This window comes from Rana temporaria, chromosome 1, assembly GCF_905171775.1.
Source record: "Rana temporaria chromosome 1, aRanTem1.1, whole genome shotgun sequence".
In the NCBI taxonomy this organism is placed as follows: Eukaryota; Metazoa; Chordata; class Amphibia; order Anura; family Ranidae; genus Rana; species Rana temporaria.
This window is the reverse complement of record NC_053489.1, coordinates 575,403,276-575,431,171: the sequence shown is the minus strand read 5'-3', so window position 1 is coordinate 575,431,171 and position 27,896 is coordinate 575,403,276. Positions and strand designations below refer to the sequence as shown.

General features: G+C 42.1%; 1 protein-coding gene across 1 annotated transcript; it reads left to right on the top strand.

Moving 5' to 3' along the window:
- Window positions 1–11: 11 nt before the first annotated feature.
- On the top strand, window positions 12–27,722 carry EXOC1L (exocyst complex component 1 like). Its single transcript, XM_040334749.1, has 3 exons — window positions 12–664; window positions 20,705–20,835; window positions 27,071–27,722. Exons 1-3 carry the CDS (start codon window positions 544–546, stop codon window positions 27,332–27,334), a joined length of 516 nt encoding a protein of 171 aa, XP_040190683.1. The 5' UTR covers window positions 12–543; the 3' UTR covers window positions 27,335–27,722.
- The last annotated feature ends 174 nt before the right edge of the window (window positions 27,723–27,896 follow it).

Here is a 27,896-nt window from a genome sequence, read left to right as displayed (position 1 = left end):
AATGTAGGGGGGATGCTGCATGGTTTTAGAAAGTGGTTTTGAACTGGGAATTGTCTGGCTCCTTTTTCTAAGGCAACGCCATGGGTATAGACTTGTGGGAAGCGTTAAGTGTTCAGCACTAGAACAGAGAGGCTGTGCCGTCACTTGCTACTTGTAATAATAGTCTTAATGGAAGAGGAGCTCAATCAATACATCAGGACAGCTGTTAACAGATTATTATAATGGAGCCTAAACATCTTGTCTTTTCTTTCATTTTCAAATTTACAAAAACTCTTTGAATGACAATAACATTACTGCTGTGCATCTCTAAACGCGAGAACATGAGTACCTGTACAAACGCTTAGAGATCCAAGGATTCCAGAACATAAGTACGGAGGATATAACAAGTCTTGTGTGAGCTGTCCTGCGAAGACTTGCAGAGGTGGATAAGGTGCTCATCTCTTACTTGAAGGCCCAAGAAGTAACTCGCAGAAAGGACACACAGAAGATCTCCCATCTGTATGTGGATGACATTCATCTACAAAGGGTCATCAGATTGTGGACATGTCGTCACTGTTAAAAGAAGACATGGCAAAGAAACTTTTTAAGCCTCTAGGACACACTTTATATGAGTTCATTGAAACAAGGTCGAAACACAAGGAGAGGTTTTACTTGTGCACATCAGGTAATGAACATTTCATAAATAGTGTACATCATGTAATATGTGATTCCATTTTTCCATGTAGGATAATATTTCTGTTTTACAGTTGTATTACTATTGTTGTGTAAAGAGGTAGAATAACAACGCTGTTGACTATAATAGTGAGAATTTGCAGTAGGTTTAGTGCACTAACATCTCCCAGTTTGTGTGCCATGGCACATGTATGTGTTACAGAACTGCGCCAGGCACTAGTCTGCAAGGATGGCAGTCTTCCAGGCAAACATATCCTAATTCCTATTTCTGTGTAATTCACGCACTGTAAGAGCTAACACAAGAAGAGACAAAGCTGAGGGAAGATCACGCAAATCATCTTTCCTGCTCTTGTTAATCATATTGTTCTGAAGTTTTATATTCATCTATATAAACCTAGCAGGTTTTAATGAGCTAAGTTGGTTGATTTGAATTCCAAGCTCCTAAAACACAGTAATTTTTTTTAAATAGTATTGGCAGTTTTGAAATGGTATTTCAACTCCATGCTAAATCTAAGTAACAAGGTAGGGGTAATGAGCAAAGAGCAGGGAGAGAGGTAAAGTTTAATGAGGGATTAAAAAAGTATTTGCTAAATGTAGAAAACCACTACAGTTTCCTAGTTATATTTACGGTTGTTGTTCTATAGACTGGCCACCCTATAGTTCTATAGGCATGGCCACCTGGTCTTGTTTAAGTGGTGGGATTAGTTATCCATGTTAGCCATGTTACATAGAAGGATGATTATTAATGTGTGTATATTCAATATAGTATTGGTGAGCATAATAGCTGTAGCACATTGACATCTTCACTTTGCCCTGAAGGATACATTGGGTTCATGGAAGCATTAGCTGTCACATTGAAACAGTAGGCACAAGCAAAATATTATGCAACAAAATTACTGATTTCTCAGACATTACCCCTTGTCCATGAGCTGCTCAGGTTATATTTGTGAGAAAAAATAATCTACTATTTGTTTTCTTTATTAAGAGGCTATGTTCTTTTGGCAAAGTTTATTTGATTTAATTTAAAGTTCTTTGAATTGTTCATATTGTTTGTGTATTTCATTGTTATTTTGTGTACCATAACTTACATTTTTTTTTAAGGATTATTTTATTTACTTTGTTGTGTTTTCTCTCTATGGAATAAAAAAGAGTAAAAAAAAAAAAAAGATGATGAGAGACTGAGACTGGCACAAGAACAAGTGACAAGTCTGGGATAGTTGAAAGAAGCTTAGATATCCCCCAGGAGCTATTTAAAGCCCTTTGAAACCCCGAAAAACACACCAAAATCACTTAACTCTGCTTTTCCAATTGACTCTTCACCAAAATGTGAGAATTTTTTTTTTGAGTCATCTCTAATAAACAGTTTTTGTTTATTTGTGATGAGAGATCACATGAGAAATCACAGTAATGTGCCATGTATTCACTGTGAAACCTGACTATAGGATTTGCCTATAGTCACTAAGGCAATGTAAAATCCTTGGTATGGCACAAATGTGGTTACCAGCTTCAATACCAACTGGTTCTTATGTATGTAGGCAGATAACCACTGCAGTGAAAATTTCAAACTGTGTATGTAGTAGGTGCAGTTGGTTCTGACTCTTCATGGGTACTCATTAAAAATGAGTGTTTTAGATATAGGAGCCTATTTTGCAAAGTTTTGTGACTTCCAGATATTTTTTTAATATAAATTTAAAATCACATTTGTGATCACATAACTCAACAAGCATTATAAAAAATACAAAGAGTTTTATTTATATAGACAGCAAAAGAATGTTAATATTTTTTCAAAGCTTTATATTTTTATTGATTTCAAGCTTTGTAAAAATCAGATTTTTTTTGTAAATCTAATAAATGTATAGAAAATATATAGAGTAGTGAAAATAGACATTGGGGAGATTTTTTTTTCCATCTGTGTTCCCTCTACTTCCTGCCCCATAGCCGAAGCAGGAAATAAGAGGAAATTCCTCCAAAAACAGGGAATCCCGGTGTGTCACCAGGGTCACCAGAACTAGTGTTCTGAATATTTCCCCTCTATTAATGTTCCAATGTCAACCCAAAATTTGGGATTTTTTAATTTTCACTTTCCATGATGAAGATAAATGGGACAAATAGAAAGAGTGAACCTCCCTAACGGGGGCACAGACAGCAATAAAACCTGACAGCTGTTCTAATCTCTCTCTACTCAAAAGTCAAAAAAGTTTACTTTTAGTTACACTTTAAGTATTTCCCTTTTAGTTCACATAAATATAAAATGTTATATGAATCCAGTTTTCACTGCAAGTTCCAATAAATGAGTTATTGTATGCCAAGAATTAATTCAGTAATGGTTTCTGTCAAGTAGAGTTGAAGAATGAATAACACATTATCTAAGTCAAGGTTAAAAGGTCAGTACAAAAACGTATGTTTTTCTTTTTCTATAGAAGCCAAGAAATTGGTTAACATAGCAACTTAGATTGTAAGCTCTAACGAGCAGAAACCTCTGATTCCTACTGTATTCATTTTTGTATGGTAAAAGCATCTGCTTTTTGTTGTAAAGCGCTGCATAAACTGTTGGCGCTATATAAATCCTGTATTATAATAATAATAACTTATTATATGTCTATAGGAATGCCTGCTGATGCCAAGGGAATGCCACTATCCCTGCTGAACTAAAAATGTCATCTATTTTACATTACATATAATTTACCATACTTATTATTATTTGTAGTCTACTCTGAGAAAACAGACATTGATTTTGTTTACCATATATTTATATAATGCACAATTTAGAAAAAAACTAAATAAATTTTTATGAACACAGCAAATATGGCAAATTTTAGGAATAGACCAATTCTTAAATGCATAAAGTGAGGTAAAGTGCAGCCTGGGGTGTGGTATGTAGTCAACCAGGGAAATGTGAAACAGAAGAGAAATTAAAAACACTGGGCCAGATTCAGGTACAAATACGTTACGCTGCGGCGACGTAACGTATCCCATTTACGTTACACCGCCGCAGGTTTACAGTGTAAGTGCCTGATTCACAAAGCTCTTACCTGTAAACTTGCGGCGGTGTAACGTAAATCCGCTCGGCGCAAGCCCGCCTAATTCAAATGGGGCGGGCACCATTTAAATTAGGCGCGTTCCCGCGCCGAACGTACTGCGCATGCTCCGTCCGTCAAATTACCCGACGTGCATTGCGCTAAAAGACGTCGCAAGGACGTCATTGGTTTCAACGTTAACGTAAATGGCCCACTGCCCTTTAATAACACCCTCCTATGGTATCTTATATGATATATGGAGCTCCAGTTATACTTGTTGTTTGTAGTGCTTGTCATTGTGTTACTTTTGCTCTATACCCACAGGTATATCCAGTAATTACAATGTGGTGGATTTTGACCATACACGTATGAGATTTCATCTCAGCTGACCATTGTAAAAGCCTTGAATACTGATGGGCCACCTATAAACTTTTGCAACAAATTACATCTTGAAGGAAAAATTGGACAAGTGAGCTGGAAATTGTTGGCAAAGTGAAAGCTAAACTAGGTGTTAAATGTAAACCTGAAGTTGTAGCTTTTTAGACCATAAGAAGTAAGATAAAAACAAAATAAAGAATGAATTGGTCTTTGAAATGTATGAAAAAATAAAATTTCGGGAAAAGAGGAGAACATAACCTTGAGAACCAAACTAACCTGGTAAACTTAAGTTAAAGATGAGGAGCTTCTACGAATGTTCACTAATTGCACAGGTGATCTGGGGGGGATAGATTAAAGTACTGTATTTATTGGCATATAACACTCACTTTTTCAGCCTGCAAATTGGTTGCAAATAGTGTGTGAGTGTTATACGCCGATACTGCAATTTGGGCTGCCTCGGAGGGAACGGAGAGGGGGGCGGGACGAGCGCCGTCAGATTACATACAGCGAGAATTTTCTGTTTACTCAGTGGCCTTTGTAATAGGAAGTCCTGTCACCAATGTTCTGTCTATCATAGAAGCCAGTCCAGGAGGTGAGACTTTGTATCAAAGAGGCCACTGAGTAAACAGGCGATTCTCGCTGTATGTAATCTGACGGTGCTCATCCCGCCCCCCTCCCTGAGATGGGCTTTGTTCAGCCTGCATTCATGGCAATGGAGAGGCTGCAGATGGCCATTAATCAAGCTGCAATGGTGAGGCTGCAGATGGGCATTGATCAAGCTGCATTAATGGGCAATTGTGAAGCTGCAGAAGGGGATTGATCAGGCTGCATTGATGGGCACTGGCCCCTATTTTGCTTCCAAGTTCTTTACTTAAAATTTTGATTTCTTTCCTGAAACTTCACTCAATGAAATGAAGGTGCGTGATATATGCCTGTGCGTGTTATATGCCAATAAATACGATATATCCTTTTGGGCAGAGAAATGAGGGCTTATTTCTGTGCCTGTTTGGAGATCCATTCTTTCTATTGGTTCTGGTGACCATTGTCACCACGACTAAAAGTGAAGAAAACTCTGAAATTTTGGATTGTCACCACAACAGGTTCTAGTGACAGTTGTCTAAAGTGAACTTTAGAAAGATTTCTGTTGTATTTACAGGACAGGAAAAGAAGACACATTTTTGAATGGAACACAAATATCACTATTCTCTACATCTAAAATAAAAAAATGCAGGCTTTAGTTATACTTTAAAGGATAAGTATGGCCAAAATTATTTTGGCTATATTTCTCATATGGGTCACAGGATTGCACTTAGTTCTGCACTCCTGTGAACTATATTTGGCCAAAAACCTGCGGATCGATCCTGATTTTACAGTCGAGATCCACTCACATGCCTGGACTGGCTCAGACTCTCATTAAGCAGCTCCGGCCACCTCCACTGACTGACAGTCATCAGCTCTCTGCAGACTATTTGCTGAGAACTGAGCAATCAGTGGTCTTTGATCGCTCAATTATTGGTATAGAGGTGGAGGGGACAACTGCACCTGGGATTGGTGCTGCAGCTAGCTAGGTGACTATAATTATTTGTTATTTGTGATTTCCAAACTTGTCTTTTAAGGTTAGGAGAGGATTTGGGATAAGTGTTAATGTTATGTGTTAATGAGGATCTTCAGTCCCCCCACCCAAAAAAATTCAGCAGTTACAAAAACTATAGCTGCAATGTTTTTTTAAAAAAAAGGACATTTACCTGTCCAGGGATCCAGCACTGTCCTCGCATAGTCTTCTGCAGTCTTCGTGTCCCCAGCATCAGCATTTTTAGTGTGAAAAATCAGCTGTGATGCCTTGTTGCTTCACAGCTGGCTTCCCACTGAGCATTCAGGACCTACACTGTGTTTTAAGAATGGTCCTGCAGCCTTCTGGGACCTATGATGTGTCCCAGAAGGCTGCGGGCAAGGGGGGGGACAACTTCCGTTCAGATCACCTGTTAAAACCAGGCACCTCCCCCCCCCTCCCCAAAAAAAATGTGTCCAGAGTAGTAGAGGAGGTGGAAAAGCAGACCTTCCCCTTTTGAGTGAAGGTACTCTCTAATGATTCATTTTAAGGGTTGTGTTAAAGGTTAAGTTTAAAGAACAATAAATGGCTTCTGTAAAACAGTTGAAACACAAAAAGTTCAGTTACTATGCGAGTCTCATAAAGTAAACAAAAAACGTATTTTACCTCCCCTGACCAAGCCATAGAATTTGTGTCTCACATGCTCTTCCTTGTCGACAATTCATAAAAGTTTTGGCAATGGGGCAGTGCTATTAATTCCGAAAGCAATGGGCAGGACTAGGTGTGATCAGGTGCTGATTGACAATTACAAGCTTGTGAATCAGCAGTGACAACGCTGATAGCCACACCTCCTGCAACACTTTTGAATCCCCTCTTCAATTCAGAGCAACTCTGCTTTAAATTCAGGAGAAGTGCTTCATTGTTGACATACCATCACAAGAAGCTGCATTAGACGCACTTCATTGGTAGTCTTGATGGTTATTTGTGGAGGTAAAGAGACAATTGAAAAAGCAGATGAACTTATCATTAGGTGCTACAGCACATTTTTTTTCTTAATGGGAGGCCATAGTTCTGCTTTAGGAAGCATATTTTTAAAAGCAGAGAATCTGACAATCAGCAAACATTCTTTGCAGGTGAATCTTCTAGGTTAATGTATTTTAAATTGCAGTGACTTATTCTCCACCTTGAGCCCTGGTTCACACTGATGCTACTTTGAAATCGCGCTACTTTACTTGAAGTAGCGCAATTTCAAAGTAGCAAGGTCAGCGCGATTTCAGGTGCTACTTGATAGACATTTGTGTGGCTTCATACACAGATGTCTATAGAAATCGCACCTGAAATCGGCAAAAGTAGTGCAGGAACTACTTTTGCAAATCGGTGCGGCGCCACAAAATCGGTGTCGCACTGATTGGAACAGTGCCATTGCCGCCAATAGGCTGCGACTTGTCATGCGATTTAATCTCTTAAATCGCATGACAAATCGCTCCAATGTGAACCTAGGCTTACAAATAGAACTCTAAATGTGGAGTGAAGGATCAAGGAGTATTTAAAATTAGGTCATTGATAGGGTGCAGGTTAGAGTAGGGTACATTTGGCCATGTTAGAGGTTAGGGTTAGGCTCTATGATGGGTTCATGGCAATGAACATTTGTTTTTAAGGCCCTGTACACACGATCGGACAAAACCGATGAAAATGGACTGAAGTTCAGTTTCATCGGTCCAAACCGACCATGTGTGGGCACCATCGGTCAGTTGTCCTTCGGTCCAAAAAAAAAAAACTTGCTTTAAATTTGAACCGATGGACGCCTAACCGATAGGTCAAAACCGATGGTTAGTACGCAAAAGCATCGGTTCAAAACCTGCGCATGCTCAGAATCAAGTCGACGCATACTTGGAAGCATTGAACTTAATTTTTCTCTGCACGTCGTTGTGTTTTAAGTCACCGCGTTGGACTCAAGCGTTTTTTTAACTGATGGTGTGTAGGCACATCAGACAATCAGTCTAGTTTGTCGGTTAACCAATGGAAACGGTCCTTCAGACCGTTCTCATCGGATGGACCGACCGTGTGTACAGGGCCTAACACTGTCACTAAGACCTAAAGTACTTTTAGGCCTTGTTTACATGGCTAGCAGTTTCGACCTCCCCTCTGGTAGGGCAGCGGATTGCAGATTAAGGCCCCTTTCAGACGTGCAGACCGTATGTCCGCATTTTCATCCATCCGTTGCGGATGAAAACGGGACATACATTGGTCCCTATGTGATTGCGGGTGTCAGCGAATGACCATCTGCTGACACCTGTAATCACCCGCCTCCGCAAAGCTCCGCAAAATCGGACGGAAGAAAATCCTATTTTTCTTCCGTCTGGCGGATAGGATCGGATGAACACGGACATACGGTCCGTGTTCATCCGATCCCCCATAGGGGACCGTCCTGGGACCGCTTTGTCAGCCGACGGCTCAGCTGTGATTTTACGGAGGATCCCCGCTGAGCAAAGCGGACACACGGAGGCGGATCATTGCTGATCCGCCCGTGTGAAAGGGCCCTAATTCTGCCTCCTGTGAATGAGGATTTTGCATTTGCATACTGAGCTGCAGGCCAAGTGTTTGGCTTGCGGTTGCATTGTAGACCCATTGACTGAATTTGTCTGTAAAACTTGACATGTTGAGTTAAATTTGCTCTGGCTGTGCTTTACAAACCCCTCTAACAGCCAAGGTAGATTTTTGGTTGCGTGGCAGTAAATATTCAGGTTAGCTGTTTTTACAGCTCCTTTGCAGCCTGTGTAATAAAAGCCTTATGGTAGCAATACATACTTTGATAAATTATCAATTATTTTTCTAATTTATCACTCTAGGAATAATCAATCTTAAGGTGACAACCCAAAGGACCGATATGCTACATATTGGGGGTTATTTACGAAAGGCAAATCCACTTTGCATTGCAAGTGCAAAGTGCACTTGAAATTGCACTGAAAGTGCACTTGGGAGTTCAGTCGCTGTAAATCTGAGGGGTAGATCTGATTTTATCATCCAATCATGTGCAAGCTCAAATGCTGTTTTTTATTTCCCCCTCGGATCTACAGCGACTGCACTTCCAAGTGCACTTTCAGTGCAATTTCCAGTGAACTTTACACTTGTAGTTTGCACTTGTAGTGCAAAGTGGATTTGCCTTTCGTAAATAACCCCCACTATGAAGTTGGTTCAAACCAAAAATTGGAAGACGCAATCATAAGCCATTGATTGTATCTTTGTTTCTACCGTGCAAATTCATAATGATTGATCGATACAATCAATATATTTCCACCCTAGCTAATCAACTCATTTTGATTGAATCCGATCTAAAACAAGTCTAAATTGATCAAAAGAGATGGTATATATTTTTTGATTGTTTTCCAATTCAGTCATTATGATCGATTTGCACATTGTGGGATAATAAAATTAGAGCATGTATAGCCCCAATACTATAAAGAAAAATTCAAACTAACTCATAAATTTCACAGATATAAATCAGCAGGTCGTCATATACCAATGAAATAAAAGAAGACCCTAAAAGTCAGAGGGCCAGATTCACAGCGGAGATACTCCGTCGTATCTCTCAGAGTATCTATGCGACTGATTTATAGAATCAGCTACGCATAGTTAGCCCTAAGATCCGAGGTGTAATTGTTTGACACTTTCGGATCTTAGGATGCAGTACCGCGGCCGCCTCTGGGGGGAGTTTGCGTCGTAAACCAGCGTCGGGCATGCAAATTAGGAGTTACGGCGATCCACAACGGATTTTCGCGTTCGCTACGTCGCCGCTAGTCTAGTTTCCCGTCGCAAAGTTAGTCGTCGTTTTTGGTGCCTTAACTTTACACAGCACACGTATGTGCTGTATAAAGTATGGCCGTCGTTCCCGCGTCGAATTTTAAAATTTCACGTCGTTTGCGTAAGACGTCCGGGAATACAGAAGTACGTTACGCACGTCGCCGATCGAAAAAATAACGTCAGTTCGCGCAAAGCACGGCAAAAATTTCGAAACGGAGCATGCGCAGTAGGTCCGGTGCGGGAGCGCGCCTAATTTAAATGGCACACGCCCCTTTAAATTACGCAGGCTTACGCAAGTGCTTGGTGAATCGGGCACTTGCGATGAAAAATTGCGGCGGTGTAACGTATCTACGATACGTTACGCCGCCGCGATTCTACCTGAATCTGGCCCAGAGTTTCCTATCAATTATTTCAATGTTTTCTGACTTGTATTCTCTAGTTATGCCCGTAATTTTTCTTACCTTTATTTCCTCACCTCAAGTATGTAGGAGGACATACCAATGAAGATGAGGCTCTCGGATAGGCAGGTGACTTCGTGGGTCTAATAGGCAGCTAATGCCGTGTGCTGTATCATATGCAGTTGTCTGCACCAGTGAGCACGGGGCCAGCAGATCTCCGGGAGAGTCCTTCAATCACGGATGCTTCCTCCGACACCCGCCCCCAGTTGGAAGGAGGGGTATGCGAAAGTGTCTGGAGTCTGAGCGTGATGACGTCAACGCGTTTCGCAATTGACTTGCGTAGCATCCGTGATTGAAGGACTCTCCCGGAGATCTGCTGGCCCCGTGCTCACTGGTGCAGACAACTGCATATGATACAGCACACGGCATTAGCTGCCTATTAGACCCACGGAGTCACCTGCCTATCCGAGAGCCTCATCTTCATTGGTATGTCCTCCTACATACTAGGACTACCAGAGGACTGAGTACAACCCCTGCATGCAACCTGAAGAGCTCGGTCATAGTCCACCTTGCAATCCATGCAACTGGTAAGCCCATTCTGATTATCTTCTCAAACGGTGTCTAGTCTGACAAGCACAGATGTGCTCATTCAGGAATCTCCATACAGGAACTGTGTACTTTCTTAGGAACTGTCTTGGCTCCTCTTAATAACAAGTTTTTAAGAGTAAGACTATACATTTTTATAACCAGCCTGGTTTGACCATCATTCTGCAGCAGCAGAACTACAGTTCCTTAGTCCTTTTGATACCCTGAACTTACTTTACTGGCAGATTTGGATAATCTTCCACACAGGACACAACTCACCATATTGGTGGGCACTATCCATGTCCATCGTACCAGTCATGAATTGCTGTTTACAAATGTGCAACAATTTTAGATGTTCAGGGCAACCTTCACCATAGCCTGCTTCCCCCCCCCGCAGTGTCACCTCTGTGGTTTGCTCACCAACAATTAGTCTAACTTGCCATAGTCCCACATTGATCCATTTTGATCAGGGGCTCCCCCCCAGGTGAACCACCACAGAAGTAACGCTATTGTGTCCGGACTGTCTGGGTTCATTGTTATATGTTTGTTATTTGTTTTCTGTTCGTGAGTCTTCCATCAGCTATACCGCCTATGCGGTAGCATACTATTCCAAATATTTGCTCTGCCACGTTGTCTACTTTTACAGCAGACTAATTTGTATTCATGTTTTGTAGTACCATAATAAATTATTTATATATTCGCATATTCTGAGTATAGCCCATTATTTGCCAATAGTAACCTCTTTCCTGGGATCAGCCTTCCCCTCCTCAGGCTCCCACCCAGGCTTTTGTATATTTGTCCTCCAGAGTTACCATGGGCCTTTTGGCTGCTTCTCTGATCAATGCTCTCCTTGCCCAGCCTCAGTTTAGGTGGACGGCCATGTCTTGGTAGGTTTGCAGTTGTGCCATACTCTTTCCATTTTCTGATGATGGATTGAACAGTCTTACGTGAGATGTTCAAAGCTTGGGATATTTTTTTATAACCTAACCCTGCTTAAAACTTCTCCACAACTTTATCCCTGACCTGTCTGGTGTGTTTCTTGGCCTTCATGATGCTGTTTGTTTACTAAGGTTCTTTAACAAACCTTTGAGGGCTTCACAGAACAGTTGTATTTATACTAAGATTCAATTACACACAGGTGGACTCTATTTACTAATTAGGTGACTTCTGAAGGCAATTGGTTCCACTAGATTTTAGTTATTGGTATCAGAGTAAAGGGGGCTGAATACAAATGCACGCCACACTTTTCACATATTTATTTGTAAAAGAAATGAAAATCGTTTATCATTTTTGTTCCACTTCACAATTATGTGCCACTTTGTGTTGGTCTATCACATAAATTCCCAATAAAATACATTTATGTTTTTAGTTGTAACATGGCAAAATGTGTACATTTTCAAGGCACTGTATTCATTTTTAAATCGGCACAAGAGACAAGACTTACATTGAATGAGAAGTGTCACTTGTGTTGGTGGCTGTTCTGTAAGTTGAAATCTTCAGTCCACAGGGAACCACCTTCCCCTGTACATACCACCAGAGTTGTAATTTTCTGGTGCTGCGGGGCTTAAAGTGATGCTATGGGTTCGTTATTCTTTATTTTTTTTTAAATAACAAACATGTCATACTTACCTCCACTGTGCAAAAAGTTTTGCACAGAGTGGCCCCGGATGTCCTCTTCTGGGGTCCCACGGCAGCTGTCTCAGCTCCTCCCTGCAAGAGCTAACCCCCTCTGGGAAGCCCTCTCCCGAGGGGGTTACCTTGCGGGCACTCTCCGGTGCCGCCGAGTGTATGACTCGGCCCTGCCCCCCCAGTGGCCACGTCATTGGATTTGATTGACAGCAGCAGGAGCCAATGACTGCACTGCTATCAATCTATCCAATGAGGAGCCGATCAGCCATGGAGAGAACGGCGCAGGATCACGACCTCGGAAATTCGGGGCTCAGGTAAGTAAAACGGGGGCTCAGGGGGGCTGGAGACAGCAAGATGTTTTTTCACTGTAATGCATTGGATGCATTAAGGTGAAAAAACACCAAGGTTTTTCAACCCCTTTAATATGAGCTGCTGGACCTGTCACAGGCACTCATCAAGAGTGCTGACAATCAGTGACCTTTACACCCCTCTTCTGCAGTCACAGAAGCAGAGGCGGCTCTAGGCTTTGTGAGGCCTTAGGTAAATCTGAGACATGAGGCCCCATTCACATGCATAATGGGACAAATAATTCTAAACCAATACTTTAGGCAAATTAGGCGGCCGCGAGGCCCCTGTGGGGGCGAGGCCTAAGGTGACTGCTTAATTGGCCTAATTAGAGAGTGGCCTCTGCACAGAAGCTATACAATAACTTCCATAAATGTAAAGCTCTCTCTGAATGTAGGAGGGTGATGAATGAAAGGTCCGCCTCCTCCACTCATAGATTGCTTTTAATTCATAGAAGCTACAGTATTTATAGATCCATTCATAGGTTGCTTTTCATTCATGGAAGCCATTGTACAGCTTCTGAGAATGGAGGAGGGGCATAGTCGGCACTCTTTATGAGTTCATATGATTGGTTTCTAGGCCCTTATTAACCCCTGTGGCCCCAAATGATTACAATTGAAGATTGACTGCTTGTTCTATTTCTCCCTCTCCCAGCCTGAGTTTTGCTGTACGAGGAATTTAAAGAGGCTTATATCAGGTCAAATTCAGAAGTGGACACATTCCATTTAAAAAATATAAACCTATTTACTGATTTATTATTGAATACGAAGTTGCATTCTTTTGTGTCTTTTATTTCGGCATTTTTTTTTACACAAAACCAGCATAAATAATTCAATGTTTTTTTATATCTGTTCTATTATTCACAACACCATTCAAAGAGACAGCATTTTGAGTCAATGTGTGCAGTGCGGTCTGTGTACATGTTTACAGAAGGGAAGAACAGAGGATAACCTCAGCAGTATCCTGCTTTTTTTCAATGTCCACTCCCTGACTGGGGAAGGTTCTGCACCAGACAGCAGTGCTAAACTGCAGTGTAGCATGATAAGAGGTCTGGGACCGGGCTCTGCTATCTAAGGCTAGATTCACACCTATGCATTTTTTGTGCTTTTTGCATTTTGCAGATTTGTACTAAAGAATGTGTTCCATAGGAAACCATGTTAAATGTTCTGTAGTGCAAATCTGCAAAATGCAAAAAGCACAAAAAATGCATAGGTGTGAATCCAGCATAACAAAAAAGGATCTGACTCACAAACCTAGCTAAAAAGAATTGCAAATCCTCAGCCTATAAAATAATTCATAGACATGGGCCTCCGCTCCATAGGGCAAGGGGGGTCAATTGCCCCCCTCTGGAAGTCAGAGTGGACTGCACTTTTCAGGCTCCACATGGATGCATTCCACACACACCATATCTTAACAAAAATTATTATTTTTAATAATGTGGAATACTTTCTATGTAGAACCTGAAAAGTCCCAGTATATTCCTGACATTGTCATAAGTATAAAGAGACATACAGAATACAGCCCACCTCCAGGAAAGGGAAAAGTCCACCCTTGCACTGCTGGGGGGAAAATACCACTTTTACTTCCATGTTCCAGCCAGCTGCACTGCTCTCCTCCTCCACCCAAAGCCTCAGCATCATTGCATACCATACAGGAACATTAACCCTGTATTGTACAATGAGGATGATGGAGTGCCACCACAGCCTGTCACAACTTTCACAGAAGATGCAGGGGACCAGTAATGGAGATTGAGGGAATCAGGAAAAGTTTGGTACACAGAGAGTATATTTGTTCCAATTTACTATGTTTATTATACTTCAGAGAAAGGAACTGGAGAATTCACACTCAGTCCCTTTCTATTTTTCAAAAGTGAGCTATCAGGGGTCTGTTTAGTCCCCTGATATTTCACAAAAGCCCCCCAAAAGACTGGTAAAAAATGTAAAAAGAAATAAACTTGTAAAAAACAAAATCAAAAAACGACTGACACCGTCCACTGCTCTTCTAACACCGCCCACTGCCCTACTGACACCATCCATCCTATTCGGCTGCTGGGGGGGGGGGGGGGGGGTTTAAACCCCAGCTAGTGGTCGAAGACAGGGTTAAATGTGACTATGTATTGCCGCTGCCGAAGCGCCCCCCCTTGAAAAAATTTCAGTGGACGCCCATGTTCATAGATGTATATTTTAATTATGTAATTGCTTGTTGTCTGCAGTTTAGCATTTAGCATTGGGGTGTGTGTTTTATTGTAATACAAAACAAAGATTGACAGCACAAGTCAGAAAAGCAATAGTGCTTAGCTAAATTGCTAATGCCCCGGGACCAGTCAGCTAAGAATATTTCATGTTGTCTGCTGGAATCTGCAAGTAACAGGACTGATTTCTGAGCTGGCCCTAATCTGTTGTATTGGGCTTCAATCATCTTACACCTTTAGGTACTTTTCATTTACCTGTTGTTTATTTTGAAATGTATTTTGGTATGCAAGGTGGCCTTTTGGTCGTGACTATATTCCTTTGGTCGTGACTAGCAAATGGACTGAAAAATTAAGCCACTGTTTCAATATGTCTGCTGTGTGCAGGCGTGTATGTGGGCCAAAACCACTATTTAAATGTAGCACTACCCCCGGAGGAGCTGCTGGTTGTTTTGGGTGGCACATTTACCTCGTGGCTGTTCCGAATTCCTAGGGGTGAATGGTGCATATAGCAATAGTAAAAGAATGTCCGCAACAAGTGTCTTTTCTGTGCTCTTTATTACCCAGCCGGGTAAAAACAATGAACTGGTGATTAGGGATGAGCTTTGTATTCGAGTCGAACTCATGTTTCTTTGAATTACGAATGTTTTGGGCCGTTCGCGCCAAATTTGAGTGGCGTTTCACGGCCCATAATTCACTGCGGAATCGCAGTGCATTACTGGCTGATGATTGGCCAAGCATGCACTATGACCCGCATGCTTGGCCAATTACAGCTTTCAAAAATGGAGAGCCATAATTGGCCAAAGCCAGGGTGGCTTTGGCCAATTATGGCTCAGGGGGTTTAGTACATGCCCCACACTATAAAAGGCCACCTGCAGGTCGGCCTTGTGTAGTGTGTTGGGTGGTTAAGAGAGAGAAGACAGAGAGAGAGAGAGAGTGTCATTTTTAGTAGGTAGATAGAGCAGGCAGGCTAGTCAGTTAAAGTTACAGTGTGTAGAGGATATATATGCATCCCAGGTGTTGTGGGTATATATATTTATACACTGTATAGTTTAGCTACATCCGCACTTCCTAATTTACTGGCAGGCAGGTGATTGTGCTAGCTGCAGTATTCTCACGTGGTGTACTGCCTGTGTCCTCTGCAGTGTGCACCTAAAGCTACATGGTGTGTACTGCCTGTGTCCTCTGCAGTATGCACCTAAAGCTACGTGGTGTGTACTGCCTGTGTCCTCTGCAGTGTGCACCTAAAGCTACGTGGTGTGTACTGCCTGTGTCCTCTGCAGTGTGCACCTAAAGCTACATGGTGTGTACTGCCTGTGTCCTCTGCAGTGTGCACCTAAAGCTACGTGGTGTGTACTGCCCGTGTCCTCTGCAGTGTGCACCTAAAGCTACGTGGTGTGTGTACTGCCCGTGTCCTCTGCAGTGTGCACCTAAAGCTACGTGATGTGTACTGCCTGTGTCCTCTGCAGTGTGCACCTAAAGCTACGTGGTGTGTGTACTGCCCATGTCCTCTGCAGTGTGCACCTAAAGCTACTTGGTGTGTGTACTGCCCCTGTCCTCTGCAGTGTGCACCTAAAGCTAAGTGGTGTGTACTGCCTGTGTCCTCTGCAGTGTGCACCTAAAGCTGCGTGGTGTGTGTACTGCCCGTGTCCTCTGCAGTGTGCACCTAAAGCTACGTGGTGTGTACTGCCTGTGTCCTCTGCAGTGTGCACCTAAAGCTACGTGGTGTGTACTGCCTGTGTCCTCTGCAGTGTGCACCTAAAGCTATGTGGTGTGTGTACTGCCCGTGTCCTCTGCAGTGTGCACCTAAAACTACGTGGTGTGTACTGCCCGTGTCCTCTGCAGTGTGCACCTAAAGCTACGTGGTGTGTGTACTGTCTGTGTCTGTGCTATTTTTCTCAATGATTTTCATCCATATTGCAGGGACCAGACATTACATGCAGTTTTAAATTACTTTTTTCTTATAGTAATCTCATTTTGTGCAGGGACAGTTCTAAACACGTGCCACTTCACAGGCATACTATAGACACCCAGCAGGTACAATATTTAAAGGAATTTTTCATATTTTTTTTTTCACTTTAAGCATCATTAAAATCACTGCTCCAGAAAAAACTACTGTTTTTAAAACTTTTTTTCCATTGATACATGTTCCCTGGGGCAAGACCCGGGTTCTCAAAGACGTTTTACGACAATAACTTGCATATTAGGCTTTAAAATGAGCACTTTTGAATTCAAACGTTCGAGTCCCACAGACGTCAATGGGGTTCTAAATGTTCGCACGAATGGTCGGTCCAATCAAAGGTTCTGGTGTGAACCGAACGGGGGGGGGTGTTCGGCTCATCCCTACTGGTAATGAAAGGGATAGAGTTTGTAAGAAGAAGAACAGCAGATTCAGGCATAGTATTTGGAACAGTCCTGTTCCCGTATGCAACACTTTCCGTACCACTCCTGCCTGAGTGGGTTTAGTGTACCCGGACAGGCCTCTCTCACTGACCTGGCAGCCGGAGTATCACTCGAACATTTGTAGGATAAAGTCTCTGCCACAGACCCTCCTTGGTGAACTTGAACCTGAGGAAAAGTCTCTGCCACAAACCCTCCTTGGTGAACGTTAGGGAGACACCTCTGTCACAGGCCCTCTCTGATTGTAGTTACGGAGGCAATCCTCCTTAGGTGAATTACGCCTGGATCTCCTTCTTAATGTCACTCAGGTACCGACTGACAGGTGATCAATCCTTCCGTGTCCGGCTACCTTGATCCCCAGTGGTTTGTAGAAATCCTTTTGGACCACCAGCCTCTCATTGGCGCTCCTCAGACGGACTCCCCACCGAACAGCAATACCGCTTGGGATCCTCAAAGGTGGGAACCCAGTCGCTCAATGGGTCCCCGTCGCTGTTCAGATGCGCCAGAACCAGGAACACCGAATGGCATGCACGCCTCGACCGGGTAGGCCATAACGCCAGGGCGCCGTGATGTGGCCACCCTAAAGGTGGGTGCCACACTGGACGAAGAAGACGAACCTCGAACCAATGGCGTCTGCCCCATAAATACCCTCCCCCAGCATGCACAGCGAGGCCCAACCCTCCTGATTGGCTGTTGGGGAAGAGCACCCAAACCTTGACTCCACTTCTGCCACCTACTGCACTGGGGTGGGAAGAACACCCCAGTACAACAGAATGAGCCCACAGCACAGCCAAGCTGAAACAGAGACCCTGTTTTAGACATAACAATTTGGATCAGAGTTTAACTACACTCTGATCTACCTCTAAATTTAAATAGCACCGGTACTGAAAAGAAACCAGGCGCTACATAAAGAAATACATTTTAGTAGAGGGTGTTTAGAGCAATGGTGAATAGCTAAGGATGACGACCAAATCGGAATTTGCTTTGCCACCAATTTTAGTGGGTGTGACATAACATTAATTTTACTGAAGAATATATATCCCACAAATCTTGTTTTTCAGGTGTTTTATTTATTTATTTTTAGTGGAGAAAAGGTTGTCCAATGCCACATACACACGTTCAGAAATTCCGACAAGAAAACCATGGATTTTTTCTGACGGAATGTTGGCTCAAACTTGTGTTGCACACAAATCTTGTCGGAAATTCCGATCATCAAGAACGTGGTGACGTAAAACACGTACGATGAACTGAGATCAATGAAGTTCAATAGGCAGTTTGGCTCTTCTGCATGATTCTAAGCATGCGTGTTTTGTGTTTTTGCGCGTCGGAATTGCATACAGACGAGCGGATTTTCCGATAGGATCTTTTTCCGTCGGAAAAATAGAGAACCTGCTCTCAATCTTTTGTTGGCGGAAATTCCGACAGCAAAAGTCCGATGGAGCATACACACGGTCGGAATTTCCAAACAAAAGCTCACATCGGACTTTTCTTGTCGGAATTTCCGATCGCGTGTACGCTGCATTAAAGTTTTGATTTCCATATACTCTTTCTGTAGTTAGAAGTTTAGAAAAAGTGAAAAAAAGACTCCTTTACCGTGTCAAAATTTTAGAACAGAGAGATGCTGGAGCACACATAGAAGAAGGACCTTTACAGAACTTGGCTCTAGCTTCTGCTCCATTTGTTGGCAGTGATATGGCCCTGTAGGCACAGCAAGAAGTTGGCAGTTTGATGGAAATGTGGCAGTGATGTGTTGAAATGGCTTTACTGAAGTGTTAGTGACTAGGGGTCTTTCACCAAGTCATGGTACAAGCTATTTTCAGAGGGAGCTAAATTTCACTAACTTGTAGAACACAAATTACAGCTCTGTCCTGGCAAGAGTGCATTTTTTGCCTCCTGCCCATACATTCTTTAACAGAGGTGGGGTGAAAATTGGATTTAGCAGGAGAAGATGAAGGAAAAAGAAGTATACAGCCGTTTGCTGAAGATAAGTCATACTCTGTACACCAGATGGACTGTTGTGGCCTGTAAGTCTTGTTGGTCAGTGTGAATCCCTTTATCACTACTGGAGGACATGCTGGCCAAGTCTGAAGCAGACAAGTCTGAAGGAGGCTGCTACCATTAATAATATGTTTAATAATATGTTTTTGCTATAGGGAATGATTAGTTGCACGTTGGATAAAGGTCCCCAGGTGTTTGCCAAAATGGCTACAGCTTTTTAGTTATGCATGTTAAAGAAGCTGCTTTCTTCTGTCAACATTAAATACAATCATAGGCGTGCACACATAGGGTGTAAGGTGTGCCTGGGCACACCCTAATCACCCTGTACTATGCAGATTCCCCCTGCTGCCTGGCTGCAGAGAAAGGGACTGGGGAATCTCTGTCCTCAGTCCCTTTCTCTGCCTCAAAAGATAGACATCAGGGGTCTGTTTAGACCACTGATATTTCACCAAAGCCCCCAAACAGGGCTCCTAAAAAAACTAATATTAAAAAAAAATAACTAATAATAAAAATAAAATTGTAAAAAAACTAATAATAATAATACAAATAAAGATACTACTGACACCGATCTCTGCCCTGCTGAAAAAGCCCTACTGACTTGCCCACTGCCATATATGGTATATTACAAACACATGTGTGTTTGAGCTTTGGTGTGCACACCCTAATGCAATAGGCTGCGCACACCTATGAAAACAATTCTATACCAGAGAACTATATCAACTTGATAATAGCTAGAAACTTGTTTTGAAATAACTATGCTGGCTTTCTTCTGCTTAACAGAAGTGATTCTTTCTACCATCCAGTAATGAACAAAGGGGCTCAGCATAGTGTTAATCCGTAGAACAGTAGGATTTTTTTTATGGTAAAAAAACAAAGTAAAAACAGCATGTATAATAATAGCCGGCCGGCTATGCGAACACCCGTCCGCTCTGACTTGGAACGGGGTGATGTCAGCACATCAACTCCTCCCGACGCACGTTTCGTCACACAAATGACATCGTCTTTTGGTGGTGGAATTCCCTCTGATGCTATTCACTCATTCAAGATATCGCTGTTTGTGTCAATTGAATCATTTCAGTTTTGGACCTTATTGACCTCATTGACCTATTTCTTCACAGTTCGTTTATTCACTCATGTCTTATTGAATTGGCCTCAATTCATTTATAATTATATTTTTATTTTCACCTACGATATTCCATTTAGAGGGAATTTTTAGGTGGGTTAGCACAACAAATTTTTTTGCTATTGCTGGGTGCAGAGGAACCATCTCTATAAAGTGAAACTGTCAGAAGTAGAAGAATAAATTTCACCACATGGTACTACAATGCCTGCTAATGCTAATGAATCATGGTATTACGGTTCTAATAGTTGCTGTAACGCATAAAGCTATGACACACAATAATGTAACAATGTTCTTCAGGCTATCTTATTATCAGTTTACTATGATTACAAGTCCACATCACTACCAAGAAATGGAGCAGTGGCTACAGCCAAGTTCAGTAAAAGGTAATTTCCAACATTTTGTGTGTTGTGATGAGCTACTAGTCCATGTAAAATTAATGGGCTGCTGTAATGCATCGCCTCATGACACACAATAACATAATAATGCCTTTCAAGCTATTTCATTAACAATTTATTTCTTAAGAATTTACATAGCAACAAAGAAGTATGGAGACATTTCAGTTATTACATACACCAAAATTACAAGAACACAGTGTAACATCAATGTAATCATGTTTTTCAGTGGCTAAAGAGGAAGAAGTCCATATATCCTTGGTTAAACACTACCGAGCGTGTCTAGATGAGAAGTATGAAGTGGCTGAGATGTGGTTTCTCAGAGATCTCAAGTTCATTGATGGGAAAGAAGCAGAAACAGTAAGCAGTTTTAATTTTGCATTTTTAAGAAGTACTACAGGGTAAAAAAAAAAAATTAAAACAGTTAACAGAAGCTTTGCCTATGAACTGTACAATGACTCTCACAAATACACTAATGGGTGCATCTTTTAAAATTGAATCTTTCAGGCTGGTGCACCAGGTTATGCATTGTGAGATAAATGTTATGTGTCTGCATCAGAATTTACCAAACAGCATGCTATGGCACCCTTGGGTTCCTCCAGCGATCGCTAGGGGTTCATTGAGCAGAGAGCAGACGTTAATTGTTTTTTTTACCTGACGGTGTCTACATAGTTCCTGTTTCAACATCACTCTGACCACCAATGTAAGTGGGCACCTCCCCAACTGACCACAAATGTAAGGGGGGGCTCCTCTACTGACTACCAATGTAAGAATAAACTTTTCTCTGCTATCCCCTTTAAGGAGGAACTTTTATACTGGACTTTAATCCGATGTAGAAATGGCTGCAGAGAAATAGGTACAACTATGATTGGTTTCATCTCTGTGTATTAACTTAGTCTAGTCACTTCACTGGGTATGTGTAAGGGTTTACAAAAACTTTACAAGTGCAACCACAGATATAGTAGGGCAGCTGGATGTGCAGACACAATCTGACCACCCCGAGCCATGTGTGCCATCCTGCGCTTTTCATGAACGCTTGGCACTATTGGTACTTCTAAGGTAAGCAGCAGCAATCTGATAAAGTTTTCTTACATCGCTGACACCAGAGATGGAGGAGGTGATTGATTGATTGATTGATTTAATAGATTTATAATGCGCCAAATACTGACCCGTCAGGGCAGTGTCTAAGCGCAGAAAACATAACTGTAAATGGATAAATCAAGTCAGGGAGGGAAAGAAATAGAAGGAAAAGAAAAAAGGAGAGCAAAAAAAAACTAAAAAACAGATCACCAGGGAACAATAGGGAGAACTAACATGACTCTGCCTGCTTTTCCTGAAAAAAACAAGTTTTTAGCCTTTTACGAAAGGACATAATAGAGGGGAGAGACCGAATGGAAACAGGGAGACTATTCCATAGAGCCGCTGCCCTCACAGAAAAGCGTCTGCCCCCAAAGGTAAGCAAACGGGCAGATGGGCAAGTGACAAGACCAGCTGTTAGTGATCTGAGTGCTCGTGCAGGAGCATATCGCGTTATCAAGGAATTCAGATATTGCGGGCCCGTCCCATGATAAGCGCGATAGGCGAGACAAAGAGCATTAAACTCAACGCGATCTACCACAGTGAGCCAGTGCAGTGATCGCAGGGTAGGGGTTATATGCTCCCGCCTATTTAGGCCGGAGATTAGTCTAGCGGCCTGGTTCTGGATGAGCTGGATTTTCCTCAGCCACTTTAGAGGCATACCCAAATACACAATGTTGTTAAAGTCAATCCGGGAGTTGACGAGAGATTGAACCAAGACTTTCCGGTGGTACTGAGAAAACAGATTCTTGGCCTTTCTCAGACACCTGATGTAATACAGTGCGTTGCGGATACATTGATTGACTTGGGGTATCCAATTCAGATTACAGTCAAAAATTGTCCCCAGGATGCGGACTTGATTCACTGGAACAGGACACGGCCCAAGGCTCGTGGGCCATTTTCCCAGAAACACAGCTGGATCAATACATCCAGAGATGAGAATTTCTGTCTTTTTAGCATTTAGACTAAGGGAATTGTGATCCATCCAGTCATCTCCCCCCTGCCTCTCCATTTGGAAGGGGATACTGAGATCAAGTGTAGAAAAAGCAATTGAATGCAGAAATACACATGGCTCCTTTCTGGCATAGCATGAATATTTTTTATAGCAATAGGGAATCATAGAGCAGTGCTACTAGGATGTGTGAAACTTAAATCCCATTGCATTCTTTGGATACATCGGATAGATTAATATAAAGTCCCATTTAGACAGGATGAAATAATTGTGGTTGGAGCCCTAAATATCCATGCTTATGCAGTAACCTACATCGAGTGATGTTACAAGGCTTTGGCCTTGTGCCGCTTTGAACTCATTGATGTTGGGATCCCTTTTCTTGTTGGGATTTAAATGCTTTCCTCCCAGGGAGAAGATTTTAGTAAGGTGGAGGCATCCAACCCTTGGTTGATAGTTCAACTCTGTTGAAAAATTATGTGACACAGCCTTAATAGTTCCTGATAAAGCAGGTCTAGTGACCTGCAAAATGCATCGAATTCACCAAGAACCCACCTTGTGACCAGCAAGCAAGATACTGTTTACAAAGATATAATTCACATCTAAAGACATGCTGGTAGGTTAATCAGATCCTGTCTAAAGTTGGCCCTAGTATGTGTATGTAAGCGCATCGAGATCCTACAGGGTAAATGACCGCGCTATATCAAGATGCAACTCGACATCTCTTTATGAATCTATGGAAATTGTCTTATGCTAGACCAGTTTCACATCTCTGCATTGCAGTAACTCATGGTACCAAAGCATGCTCCCCAGCCCAGCATTTATACCTGTGGTCATCTTGAGTAATTGCAGTTGATTCGTGTAGCATTTACTTCCTGAAATCCATCTGTCCCTAGCCCAAGCATGCAGGCAGCATGCAATGGACCAGCTTTGTCTGCTTATTGCTTCTCACACCGCTATTAGCGCTAGTTACTGATAATACATAATAGACCTGAACCGTTGAACAAAACCACACCGGACTCCGGACTGCAAACTGCAGCCATCCATATGTGAATCCAGCTTTAAAAAGAGTGGGCCAGATCCACAAATATCTTGCGTAACTTAAATCTTCCGATTTAAGTTACACCGCCGCAAAAATTCTACCTAAGTGCCCGATCCACAAAGCACTTACCTTGAAATTTGCGGCGGTGTAACTTAAATGTGTCCGGCGCAAGGCGTGCCGAATCTAATGGGGCGAGTCCCATTTAAATTAGGCGCGCTCCCGCGCTGGACGTACTGCGCATGCTCCATCGGGTATCTTACCTGACGTGCATTGCGCTAACAGACGTCGCTCCGTAGATTTTAAAATTTCGACGCGGGAACGACGGCCATACTTAATAGGGCTTAGTCAAATAGGACTTAGCCCTATTTTTACACGGCGTAACTCGACGTAAACGATGTAGATTTAGCGCGATGGGCCCGTCGGAACGTTCGTGGATCGCCGTAAGTGTTCATTTGCATATTCTAGGCCAGCCGCAATGGCCTCGCCACCTAGCGGCCGGCCTAGAATTGCATCCTTAAGATCCGACAGTGTAATTCAATTACACATGTCGGATCTTCTGCCTATCTATGGTAAACTGATTCTGTGGATCAGTTTCATAGATAGAAACAGGGATATGACGGCGTATCAGTAGATATGCCGGCGTATCCCTTTTGTGGATAACCCCCAGTGTTTCCTTTTTCCTGATCTAGCGTCTTGGCCATTGTGTTTTTTGTAAGGATTAAAAATGGCTAATGTTGATTGAGAGAGTTTAGTCCCGCTTTAAGAAAGTCAATTTTACCTGTGCCACTTGTGCTTATTGTGGCACGATACCATTTTGTCTAATGATGAAAAAAAAGTATGGTTTTTCATTTGCTGGAATATTTATATAAATGTCACATTTCTGCTCTACATTGTAGTGTCACTGCTCTGCATCTGCCTCTGAGGCCCCATACACACGATAGAATCTATCCGCAGATAAATCCCATCAAATGGGTTTCAGCGGATAGATTCTATGGTGTGTACACTCCGTCGGATATTTATCCGAGGATAAATCTCCCCTGGGATGGATTTCCAGCAGATGGATATTTGCTGACATGCTCAACAAATCCATCTGCTGGAATCCATTCCAACGGATGGATCCGCTCGTCTGTACAGACTTACCGGATCCATCCGTCCAAAGGGATTCCCCGCACGCGTCGTAATGATTTGACGCATGCGTGGAATTCCTTATATGACAGCGTCGCACCCGTCGCCGCGTCATAATAGCGGCGACGGCGCGACACGTCATCGCCAGAGGATTTCAGCGCGGATTTCAATGCGATGGTGTGTACACGCCATCGCATAGAAATCTTCTGAAATCCTCGAGAGGATTTATCCGCGGATACGGTCCGCTGGACCGTATCTGCGGATAAATCCTCTCGTGTGTATGGGGCCTGATGCTGCACAACTTATCAGTTATGTAGTGTGTCAAGTTTGCTACACCATCTGTGGAATACACTGAGACCTGTACAGTATCTACAAAAACTTGATTTAAAAATGTTGGGGGACTGTAAATGTAGGGACTGTAGAGTAAAAAAAATGCAATTTTAATGTACATGTGTTTATTAAATAATATAAAGCTATGTTCATTCAATGGAATGTATATTGGTTTTGTACAAATCTTTTTTTTATTTCAATATTTTGGCCAGGACTAAAATAAAAAATGTTATTAATCAAGTAAATAGGAAATATTGCATACAATTATTATGTAGTCTACCCAGTCTACATATGGTTACCTGCAGTTAGGATGGTTGTCCAAGCCTGTGTCCAGGCTCATAAATTTGTTAACCACGGGTAAATGTTTTGGTATGTGACTATGTGCGAACAGCAGCGGCCGCCGTGAGTCTGTCATTCGTTTATATAGGCTATTGGCATGCACCTGTGATTCAGAAGAATCTGCTGGTTCTTGCCACTGGAATCCAGTGTATGCAGCTAAACGGCTATGTGAAGGAGGCCTTATAGTTTATTTTTCAATCATCCAATCATGAAAAAGTTTATGTTTCCTAATTATACTTTACAGGACAGAGGATGAATATTCAGGTACATTAAGTTAAGCGGCTGTCTTCAGGAGATTGGACACTGACAAATTAATGCGGAGCTCCAGCCCTCCTACCAAAATATTAAAAGTAAGTAGCTAAAAATACTGTAGCTGCTAACTTTTAATATTAGGACACATACCTGTCAATGAATCTGGCGATGTCGGCACCTTAGCCAATTTTTCAAACGGCCCTTGGGTGTGGCTTCACAGCCGGTTCACTACTGCACATTACTGCAAAGCATGCTGCGCTTTGTGAATGGCCCAGCAGTGGGGGAAGGAGGAAGGGGGACTTTGCTGCTATGAGGTCATCAGGGCCTGGGGAAGGGTACCTATCAAAAACAGGTACCTGCTTCCCCCCCTCCCCCAACTTTAACCTCCCTGACGGTATGAGTATTTCAGAAAAAAGGTGCTGAAAGCGGTACCATTATTTGCAAGGAAATTTGGCGTTTTATACTGGAGGCCTGTAATTCTTAGGAATAACTCACTTAAATCTGACCAAACAAGAGTCTAGTAGGCATCCCGGGTATGACATTTTTTTAAAAACAAAATTATAAATTATAATATAAATAATTATAAATAATTATAACAAATAATAATATAATTCTAATAAAAATTATTCAATAATGTAATCAACTCAAAATCACTGAAATTTGCTCAGTTGCAGAATTGTCGCTGTCATTACTTTTATTTTTTTATGACGAATTTTCCCACAAATCGCTATTGCACAATTCTGCAAGTGATTATAATTTATTATCGCTGTTTTCTAGCTGCTCTAAAACCATTTTTGACATAAAGGGACACTTTTGGTTTCTATGGACAATCTACAGTTTGCAGGCAGAAAGAACAGTTTTTATTATATAAAAGTACATGTAGGGCACTGGGCAGACCACTAGGGACAAGAGGGTGTGTATTTTTTACATACAGTACTGTAATCTATAAGATTACAGTATACTGTATGTATTGTGTTTGTTTACCTTTTTGAATTTGGTGCCGTTCTCCGCTCCCGTGCGTCGTAACGTTGCAGGGAACGGAGATCGGCGGCACACAGAGGCACTGTGTGAATCGAGCGCGGTCCCGCTCGCTCACACAGCGCGGTGGCATCGCTGGATCCAGGGACAAGGTAAGTAAACCAAGCCTATGGATGCTGCGAGGCAAGCCCAAGTCTGACTCGGGGTTACCGATCCTAGCAAAAAAATCTCACCCAGAGTCAGACTCGGGAATACCGCTCGGAAGGTTAAGAAAGTCAATTTCACCTGTGCCACTTGTGCTTATTGTGGCATGATTGATCACAAAAGATTCTGCATTTCTAAACTAGGAATTAGGTTGAGAGTGTAGTGTTGTATATTGTATCTTTTACGTTTAATTGACTGTTTGTATAAATATGGGAAATCACACCTAAACTATGGCTTTTTTGTGCTCCAGCTGATGGATGAATTATTTCAGTAACATTTCTAATTTTTGTAAACTTTAGGACAACCCACATTTTGACATGATGTTCGATGAAGTCTGCAATGTAGAAGCTTACAGCTGTGCCTCGAAATATGCCTTTGCTCGAAGTGTAATTAAACTGAACACTCAGCACACCAAGACGGACATCAAAGTGTTTAATTTTGACTCCTCCTATATAGAAGATGGAGTGATCTGGTCTTCAAACAATGGGGACTGCTTGGTGCTTATGAGAATATGCTTTTATGCTTCTAATCTTCTTTGTCTATCTTTATGTCCTATTCCATAGATGGTAGAGTTGTAAAATAATGAAGTTGTATTTCTAAATACATGTCAAGTCAAGTATCATGGGTATAGCTAAGTCTGTTAACTGATTAACTTTGGTAGAGTTCAGCATGTACCATCAAGGTTCAAGATTTAGTGAGTTTATTTTGAATGGTAACTGCTACTGACCTTGTTTGAGGTGCTAAAATATGTTGGGGAAATAGTAAAAAGACAACAATACACATCCTGACTGGATGGACGAATCAATAAATGGACGGACAGACTGTTGTCATATAAATGAGAAACATTTAACAAGGTAATCTATTATTCATAGTTTCAACAATCTAAGTATCCAAAAGTGTCATACATACATAGTGGGTTTAACATGTTATGACCAGGGCTCAAGTCCTGCGGGAACGGAGTTCCTGCACTTTTTTCACAGCAGGAACTCCTTCCCTTTGCAGGACTAGAGCAGCCGAGCCGCCCGAGCCAATCCTTCACTAAGCGGCGATGCCCAGCTCGAGTCACTGTCAGGGGCAGGAGAACTTTAGTAATCCTTTGTTACTGGCCGCTTCCTGTATATGGAT